Below are 10756 nucleotides of genomic sequence, written 5' to 3'. Positions count from 1 at the left end.
ACCAAAACAACGACTCTGACAAGTATCATTATCCACAAACACTTTTGAAAAAAACAACACGTTCGAACGAAGAGAACAATTCTACCGATTCATAATCCGAATATTCAGATGGAATCTGGTAGATAAACAAATTACATCCCTCAGGGCCTACAACTTGGCCAAAAGTAAACAAACCATATTCGCAAATAGAATTGTCGTCTAGTCTGCCATGTTTGTAAAAAAAGCTACCATAACTACGAATAAGTAGGACGGGGATGTTGGTAATGTGAAGCAGATGAACATGATTTCATGGGTCGAAAACAAGAAGGAAAAATTGGGTAGTACAGAGAAGTGTCCAAATTTAAGCTGGGTGGAAAACGGGAATATTGACTAAACAAATGTTGTTGATGCAAATCCTAGATAATTTAAAAAATATAAAACAGGAAAAATTGTTAGCTTAAAAAGCTCATAGAAGGGGGCCCATTTGGTATTCGGCCGTCAATGAAATACCCACCAAAATATTTTCGTATCTCACGCTGTTGAGGATTATCTGCCATCTTGACTACCATGGACCCGCTGCAACCCTGGTATTCAGAATAAAGAGGCAACGTGAACAATCCTAGCAGCTTTCGAAATTTTTATGGGTGTCTTTCGTGTCCGACGCAGACCGGGAACATTCGACAGCACATCCTCGAAGGGGATGTCACGGACAGCCGACCTAGGCGGAGACGGAGGATTTTGAGCGGATACGGGCTTCAGGGGGCAAGCACTGAGACACTTCGGGCATTTCCAGATTGCAAGAGCCGCAGACGATGACTTAGTTAAGCCGGTACAAGACAAGTGAACATTCCTTTGGCAGATGAAGTACTTCTTAGCCTTGCGAGTGTTAGTAGTTAAGTAAATTAGGCATCGAAATGATGGAGACGAATGGGTATAGGATGGATTCATAGGATTAAAAACGTGATGATATGAAAGGAATTATAGAGAAGGAATTAAAAGAGAAATGAAAGATTGATATTAAAGGAATTATATAGAAAGAATTGATTGATATAGGGAATTTGAATTGATATGAAAGAGAATTACTACTTATTACTTAGAATGAGATTTATTTTTCTATAGAGACTATCATTATAAGTGCCCTTCTAGTCTCTAACATGTCCATAATATTTGTAAAAAGAAAAAATCACAAGAAAATATGTTTATTATTCAAATAAAGTAATTATTTCTTTTTATAATATTGATAGCCTCCCTTACCTGATCTAGATATGAGCGTTTTGAGTAGCTACTGACAATTTCCAACTGCTCCCTGCCAATCGAACTTTTGGAGTCGAAATAAATAAACGGGGAAGTTGAAATATAATTACGAGTTTTCAGACTTTTTGTTTTTAAAAGATCTGTAGATTTGTTTAAATTATTTCTATTAGCGATTGGATAATTTAGTCCGTCAATTCTAATTCCCGTTAGTAGCGGTACATCCCGGAAACGAGTGTCGCAACTAATCAGTTTAACAATTCCTCTTCGGAGAGAAATATTCTTTCTTGCATTGCAATACCATTTCAGTATTTTTTTGATTATGATCCACTTCATGACTTTTGTTCTGCTAATTGGCCAATTTTTAATTATTTTGCGCAATATAAATTCGCAACAGTCGTAGTTTTTAGCAAAATGAGCTTCACTGTAGAGACTCCTCCCTGTTTTATTTTTTGAGAGAAGACATGATATGTTTTGTCGGACAAATAGTTTGAGAACTCTCAAGTTTCCTAATTTGGCGGCAAGATGTGCTGGAGTGGTCAAAGTGTCCACCAAACTCTCACTTATACACCATTCTCTCCCAGGAATACTACTAATAGATTCACAAGGCTTGGCTCTGAGTTCGAGGCAAAAAATGATGAGATCGACAAGGTTATACCATGTGCCAAGATATAGAGCTACCTGAAAAATATTTTTTATGAAAACCTTTATTTGGAAATTGTATATTACGGGATTGCTAGAAAGATTTTTCTCAACCCAAGAACACTGTCTAACGATGACCATTTTGACAAATTCCTCCCATTCAGAGATGACCTTCATCTCCAGAAGTGTTTGTCGAGTGATACCGTATTCAACCAAATTGTACTGATCAAAGAGGACAGTCTTCTTGTCTTTGAGGATATATATAAGACAGACGGGAATCCCAGTCCTTTCACTCATGATCTCTCGCAGTTGAGCGACGGTGATTTCGTCAACTTGTTTATGTAATTCGATCATTTTCGGAATTGGCACATCACACTGAATCAATATTGAAGTGTTAGACTCATGTCGAGACATAACGGTGACTCTGCTATAGTTCAATATAATAATCTCTTTGACTCTCCAACTATTTTCAAGTTTCCCTCCTTTGTATTTGAAGTAATACGAATCCATATCATTTGTGCACATTTCGACAAGTTTCATATTTTCAATCAAAAAATCTTTCAAGACGTGAGCGAATGTGGCATTATTATCCACCAATTTGTTGTATATTTTATTTCGAAAGACAATAGTAAGTATCATTAGGACAACAAGCGTATAATTCCTATTATATAAAACGCAATGATTAAATTAAGCATGGGTAATTGGCACACCAGACTGCCTATGATGTCACGATCATATGCTGTATTAACTCAAGGTAAAACTTTCACTTTAAAAACCAACAGGTGGATCTATTAAAATATTAGGCTTTAATGACGTTTCCTGAAGCTCAAGTGAATTTGTTTGAGGATTTGTGAAAATTTTCAAAATTTAATTTTATGATGCCGCGATACTTTCATGAAGCATTAACAGGATATCCAAAAAACTATTTAGAAATTTGACGATTTTTTAAAAACCCAAAGATTCATTTCACTATTGAGGATATGGTTTAGCTAATTTAAATCTAGCCTCGAATTTTGTAACCAGGCGTTTTCCCTAGTTTTGTTCAACAATATAGTGAGAAAATTGTTTGATGACGTATTTCGTGCAGTCTTATAAATAATCATTGTTAATTTGAATGGATAACTGGAAAAGAGATGATACTATTTATTTGATAGAGCCTGGAAAACCTGTCTGAATTCGAAGGCATAATTGCTTTAAAGATATAATTTATAACTGTTTTGAATGAAAGTTGGTTATATTTCTGATATTAAAATTTTTCTTATCAGCCGGACTTTAATATTAATTGTACAATAAAGTTAGTTAAATTGTATTTTAATAAATGTGATAATTTGGCGAGAAACCTATGTTATCATAGTAACGTATTTGTATTTACGAATTGCTCATTAGATGAGAAGAAACTCTTCGCTTTTAAATTTTCACAGTACAGGCGACAGGGATAACAGTAAATGAAATTATGATACATAGATTAGCCTTTCTTTTCCCATCCAGTAGATATATTGACCAAATATTGGTCTCTCGTACCATGGTAAATCACATCCGACGAGTTGAAAGAGCAAAATGTTGATGCCATTTATTATTTTTAGCAACTATTGATAATACAATTCCGAAAAGTTTTTTGATTTGTAAGCCCAATTTATTCAATTCAAGCCCAAAATAGGCGAAACTCTACGCCGGTTGAAATATATCTCAAAAGTCAGTTTAATTTAAAATCGGTAATTATTTGATTACATTTACACAACAGACCAGCTCCTTGTGTAGCGAAAAATCAGACTTGCAGCTTTCCACAGGTAAAAAAAGTATTTTATAATAGAATATCTTTTAAACATGAAGAGAAACGACATGATTCACATTCTAAGACAGAAAAGACTGAGTCCAAGTTTTAAACACTTCTCCGATCCATAATCTAGATTTTCACGCCATTCCGGATTCTGTAAAGGAGAGAGAAAAATCTGGAGACGTCATCGAGAGATTCCCCAAGTCGTTTGTGGAAGAAAGACCTTTTCACCCCAGGATAAAAAAAACAAGTGCGACTTCAAGACTTGCTTCAAACACGTTTAAAACAAATTGACATTTCAAGCAAATGTTACCGTTCAATCAAGAAGAACAGACCAAATGAAATACTTGAAATAAATACACAACCTCCGCTGGCGATCAAATCACCAGAACAATCAAAAATTGAAATAGTCAATAAACCTGAATCTGTAATTGCTTCAAACCCTTCGTCAAATAATCAATTGTCAGAGAAGTTTGATGACGAAGAATTTCAGAACAATGACGTCAATCAGGATTTTGCTAATATTAGTCAAAATTCAGAAGACTACGCGGAGTTTCTTGTTAATGTATCAGATGAAATTCTTAGTAACGGGATCTTTACCAATAAGTTTAGTGAAAATATATTCGTAGGGCCATTTCCGAGATATGTCAAAAACATATTAAAATAAATAAACATAAGTTATCTACTGTAATGATTCTGATTATTTTGCAGAAACTTATGAACGATCGTCTCGCAGTTTTGAAAAAAAAGTTAGGAATTTTGGATAAGGAAGGGTTATATTCCGTCGAGGAATATTCCAGTGAATCAACGCAAAAGTAAATTTATAGTCAAATCATTTTTTAAGTGAGCAGAATGTAACAACCGAATCCAGTCAGTCGAACAATTCCGATATCTCTGGAGGTATTTCTTCTCTCGACAAAGGATGGAAGAAACAACCCAACATTAAAGCACGTAACAAACGCCGTGCTTCTGAATTAACTGTTTAATATTTATTAGTAATTATTTGAAAACATTGATAATTTTGTTTTATCCATAATTCCTATAAATGATTTGAAATATTCTCTGAAAATTGTGCACGTAAATATTACCAAGTCGGAGAAAAATGATCTTTACAAGAGGTAATTTAGGTCGCGGAAATTCGCCTCCTTTGAGATATAAAGCAATGCTTTCCAAAAAGGCTGCCAAAAGATTTATTTAATTTTATATTATCCTGAATAGTTTTGACTTTGGTACAGATTTGTTGGCAAGAACTACTAAAAAGTTTGGCAAAAGAAATGCCACTATAGACCAATCTTTTGGATAAAGCTGAACAAAGCAAAGCTATATGCTCTGAACAAAGATATATACTAAATAAGTGAGTTTTAGAAAATCGAATAGAGCTTAAATATCTTTGTCTGCTTGTGTTTGAAGACAATAACATCAGATTAATTAAAAAAAAGTCCAAATAAAGTTAAATGACAAACAAAGCCAGATGTTAACTTTTTTTATACTTCAAAAAACTACTTATTAATTTGTTTATTAATTTTAACAATACAAAATTACTGACTTAGGTTAAAGGTTTTAACAAAAATTAGATTAGGTATATTATTTATATTTAAAAAATAAATATAAGATATTTGAATATGAATGAATGTGCACTTTTCGAAAGAGTTTCCCGAATAATTAGCTCAAAATCTGGTGATTGCTGCAATTTTAACATTTAAAGTAAAAAATGAACTGAAAACACTTTTTTTCGAAAAGTACTGTGCCATTGATACCAATGACCCAAAGGATGACCTACTATTTCTTGTCAAGTCTGATGAGAAAGGAGTATTTTTGCATAAAAATAAAATCAGCAGATCGCCGAAGCAGTTCGTAAAGGAGTAAACATGCCGGCCATTTGCTTTGATTCGGTTGATTTTGAAAAATCATTTTATTTAAATTTCCTAATGCACGAAGTAATTTCAGTGAATAATGTAGTACCAATATGTACTCACATCTGGAGTGCGGTCCCCAGGAGTCAACCAACTTCGTGTGCAGGCCTCAGACGTTGGTTGTTTGTTAAAACCATTCCAGGTCGTCCCCATCCACTCGAATTCTTACAGAATGGACATCATCGAGGAGACTACACAATCGTCCTACCCCAACCTGTTCTTTCCGAACGAAAACCATCAAGATGTTATGATCCTGTGACATTTATAGATTTTTGATAGAATCGTCGTGTGGCCGGGGGAAACTCTTGTCTATGAGTTGGTGGCATTGGACGTCAATTCTGATAAGAACTACGTCATCTTTCAGGGGGAAACTGACTACGTAGTCTTATCTTGTTCATATGTTTCTTTATTCCTTTTATTTGACAGAAATCTGCAAAAAAATCGAGCATTTTGTCCAGATTCGGGAAAAAAACGAACTCAAAGAAGGCCCACTGTTACTTTGAGGGATTTCGCGAGGGGTCATCGATGGGAGTTTGCCTCGACTATCTTCGCACAAAGAACAATGCTAAGCAACGACCGATTGTGGCCACGATCACCCACGTCCTCGTTGATTGGACCACGATTATAAATGGTTTGGTGCATATTCTGTAATTAGATATATTTATATCACCGACTGCCCCCAAATACATATAATTTTATTATTTCAAAAAATAGATTAATTGTGTCTATAAAACAGTCCACAAGAAAGTATTAATCTTGTCTATGCTAATATTTTTTTATTAATTGTAGATTGAAAAAGCCTAGTAATGCATTATATCATAAAATCACCTCTTTGTACAAACTTTTCAAAGTAGATTACAAATATGACTGAGAAAATAACAAAGATATACCATCAGATGATGTCAGTTCGCTCTCAGAAATTTCTCTTAAATGGTGTCAAAGCTTGTGTCATTCTTTAAGTATGACGTGGTGCCATATATAACGTCTAAATTATAAAATTCCTTCTGTTGGCTAAATATATGGATGCCTTCACATGAATAAAGGGAGAATCACTTTGATCACTAAAAGTCCGGGCTATTCTTCATAGAAACCATCGATTTCGTCAGCTGCTTTGTTAGAAATTGAACATTAGGTTAAATAGGTCACAAATTATTTCGAGGTAACTTATATTCAAACTTTAATTTTTTTACATTAGTTATTTAACTAAATATATTTTATTACAGAAATTAAAATTAATTTCGAATTTATATTTCTAGTTAAGAGAGTTCAATGTGTAGTCATGATAGACAGATTTCGTAAAATTTTAGCCATAATTGATAAAATCCCTCTGATTCTAAGCGGAAGAAGTATTTTGGCTAAATTGGCAAAAATCTATGCAGTATCAAATATTGAATTGGAGTTATTGGACGAATTGTCCCGCGATTTAAAAAATGATGAAAATTACCACAAAATTCTTTATTTGCGCATGTTTGTTAATGCACATAAAAACGATGCTAAAAATGTTATTAAAATATTTATTAATCATTCTAAAATAACTGCAATTCAGTTCGCATTTTTCTGTTGCATAAATTTATTATTTCAACAGACCAAGATTGAAATTGACGGTTTATTTGAATAAATAAAATAACTAATTTTGCGAAATTTTAGATATCGAAGCGGTCCTCGTTGGTCATTTTACTTTGGTGTCAAAAAACATTTATGTCGTCCGGGAATCTCTTGAAATGGCTAATAATTTATACAAATACTCCAACGGTTTTAAATTGTTAGAAAACTGGCTTGAAACCTCTTTATCGGCCTGCCATAACGGTAATTGTGGTCATTTATGGTTGCAGGCTTAAATGAACATTTTTCTTTATTCAGAATAGTTGACTTGATTTATAGTCTTTACAGGGGCCAGTTGTTGTGGCCCTCAATAGTCAAACTCCTCAACTCATGCATGGTCTACTTTTCTTCCATTCCATCTGCCGATTCTGTCCGGGCCTCCGTTATGGTGTGCTATATTACTAAATCTGACTTGAGTCCAGTTTTTTGGACTTTTTTGGAAACACCAGATTTCTCCACGTCTCTTTCAATAATTGGAAGTGCCCTTTACTGGCTTAAAGGGGAGTGCCTGTCGGCCTGGACGGATAAAGTCGTGTCTTTTGTTGTATCCCTGCCATTCCCAGATCTATGCGGCCGGCCTCTTTCGTATAAGAAAAACATGCTGCAAATATTTAATAAACTAGCTGTCTCAACACAGGTCGCTATGTCTAATGATGTTTAGCCTTGTCGTTTGTCTTTTTATGTGCTTGATTCAGTACGATATTTTGAGATGGATGAAATGCTCTCTTTTGATCTTTGGAATGTCAAGTTGATTTCGTCACTGTTGAGACATGTTTCCGATGTCGAGATATTTGCGAGACTGAGTCGACTCTATATTCCCTCCCTTGTTGGCAAGGTATAGAAAGGCAACTATTCCAGACAGTCTTAATGCAGTCAATTTACAGCGCCATGGAAAGACTGGGATCAGAGTTGCTCATACGAGGAACTGCTTTTTGGTTTCCATGTCTTGCCCAGTCACACTTCTGTGAACTTATGATAGTGGAAATCAGATTTATTGGGGTATTTATGAACGGGGACGTGGATCTGATCCCACATTTTTTGCCATTATTGATAGACTTGATTTGTCTGCCTTCTGTTACAGAGGCAGCACAGATTGAGTGCATCGATGTGTTCAAACGGCTTATTAATCAAGAGAAATTCGATTGCTTTTCTCGTTTATTCAGAGAAATCCTGGTCGATCACGAATTTGAATTTCCCGATTCAATAATTGAAAGAGAGTTTTGGAGTATTGTTGCGAGGTGTGGTATGTGTGTGCCAGAGGGCTGCATACATTTACTAGAGAAGAATATTTTCCCGATAGAGCAAGTCTCCCCTGAGGAATTTATCGACGAAATAACAGCGAGTTATAGTTCAGATCGACCAGAGGAGTGTATTGCTGATTAGTCACAGTTATATTCTTTCAAATAAATAATTTCAATACACCCAAATGTAGTGTTTGTTTACTTATTCACGATAACTATAAATTCTAAATTTTCACTGGTCCCAAATAAAAATTTCAGATTTTGACTACTCTGTGACGAACTTCTAAACCTTATTTTCTGAGGTTATTCAGAAACGAAACGAAAAATTTTTATATTAAAAAGGCTGTTAGTAGAGGGTATATTAAGACCTTCGGCATTCCTGCCTTTTCAGTCCCGCACACACGCTCGCCTCTCAGCCGCAAACTAAAACTGACCGCCTTACCTGCCACCTAGACATTATCTTATCTAAGACCTCAGGGAGGCCTTTGAGGGACAATTCCTGGGTGTCCGAGAGCTCCTCTCGCCATCCTAAGCCATGGGCTAGCCGGATGGCTCGTCTTCTGACTTTCTTGAGCGCGTCAACGTACTTCTTCCGGTCCTCGCAGAAGTGCCAGGCATGAACGCCATAGGTCAACACGGGTAACACCATGGCGTTAAACACGCGTAGCCAAGCACCTCTTCGCAGCCGGAAAACACGCAACGCGTCTAATCGCTGCTTTGCACGCATTTTCGTACGTGCAATGTGATCATCAAACTTACCGGACGGCTTAAAGAGCACGCCCAAATAAGTCATCCGATCAACTCCAGCAATTGCTGACCCGTTCAGCAATAACCTAGGGACGTAATTAGTGTAACTCCTCGTCCTTTTACAGACTTTGAGAACACTGCACTTGTCCCCACGCATCTTTAGACCCCTATGGGCGCAGAAGCCATAAAGACGTTAAATTTGTGCGCCTTAACCACTCATTAAATTAGAATTTGTGCACCACACATTATAGTTAAGTTAAGCAAGCATTCAAAAATTATATTTATATTAAATTTCAGTAAAGAATCAATGAAGCACGCCATTCGTATAAACAAATAAAACATCAATTTTGGTTCTGTGAATCTTCAAAATATTCGTTTTCAATAAAATTAACGCGAGGTCCCAAACTTCCCAAATCTTCAAGAACTGTACGTTTAGACAATCTGGGCATAATGACATCAAAGACTCGCTCATTCCTGAGTAGCATGTGAATATACTCATCCATATGGATAATTGAATACTCTACAAATAAAGGAAGGGGATTACTTCCATCTCGATTCTGCATTTTGAGTTTCCTATAGTCCGCATAAAGCGGTTCAAGACATTGATAGCAGTCTACATTGCTAAACGTGAGACGTGCATAGAAGGCTCCCAATGCCCGGAGGTATCTAAAATGAAAATAAAAAAATACTTGAACTCGTTATTCATATATTCGATAATAATTTCATAATCTGGCTGGATTTGAAGTAGTTTAAGTACTAGACAGAGAAAATTGGTAGGATTAATGGTCCCACCGAATACTCCGCCAATGCATTTAAGGGCCAGTGCATTGTCCACCAATGATTCGGCTATATAATGTGTTATTGGGATAATCAACCTGTCAGGGCGAAGCATTCCTCTTTCCAGTATCTTGATTCGTAGATACGGGATCTTATTATTTTATCAATGACAGTTTGAGGGTTAGAACCATGAATAGAGACCGCACCTTTCAAAGTCTGATTCGCCATTAGTGACAACAAGAACCAAATTAATATTTATTTCATTTATAATCATGCCAAAATTCAATTATTTAAAAAGGTTCAATTAAATAAATTTTTTTATAGAATCGTGTTTTATATTTATCATAGAATTAATTCAAACTGGGACAGAAACGCCCCGATGGGTTGACTTTATTCCCGTTCAGGGAGAAACTAGCCCTCGTGTGGGATGTTATTTGCGTAGACTCATTTTTCTCATCATCGATGATCGACTCTGCTTCCCGTCTTGGATCATGATTCATCCCCCTGCTTCATCCCCCTGGCTTTCGAGATCAGTTGGATAATTGGACCCAAAGCGCTCAAACTATTCTTAGAGATTGTTTCAGCCATCACTAGGAGGAGTCACGATGGTCGTAAAACGAGCTGGTTTTTTCAACGGATATCGTTCGCGATACTACAAGGAATGCATGTCCATCTGCTCGGCGACTAATTTAAATTAGAAAACATTTCTTTCATGTTTTTTTTGGTCTAAAAAACTATAACTTTGTAATAATGTAGGAAGTCTGGGCTATCAAAAGACAGCCAGCTATTAGTGGTCGCTCTCAAAGGTATCTGGTCGACTAGAAAAAAAG

General features: G+C 35.8%; 1 protein-coding gene and 1 pseudogene across 1 annotated transcript; both read right to left on the bottom strand.

Moving 5' to 3' along the window:
* Positions 1 to 233: 233 nt before the first annotated feature.
* Positions 234 to 2397, bottom strand: LOC115229066 (protein ANKUB1-like). Its single transcript, XM_029799492.1, has 2 exons — positions 1234 to 2397; positions 234 to 395 (listed from the first exon to the last, which is right to left on the bottom strand). Exons 1-2 carry the CDS (start codon positions 2395 to 2397, stop codon positions 234 to 236), a joined length of 1326 nt encoding a protein of 441 aa, XP_029655352.1.
* A 7093-nt stretch (positions 2398 to 9490) lies between these two features.
* On the bottom strand, positions 9491 to 10154 carry LOC115229046 (annotated as a pseudogene).
* Between the last annotated feature and the right edge of the window lie 602 nt (positions 10155 to 10756).

Source organism: Octopus sinensis, unplaced genomic scaffold (assembly GCF_006345805.1).
Source record: "Octopus sinensis unplaced genomic scaffold, ASM634580v1 Contig11667, whole genome shotgun sequence".
NCBI lineage: Eukaryota > Metazoa > Mollusca > Cephalopoda > Octopoda > Octopodidae > Octopus > Octopus sinensis.
The sequence above is the reverse complement of the archived record's forward strand: the minus strand, read 5'-3'. Positions and strand labels throughout refer to the sequence as shown.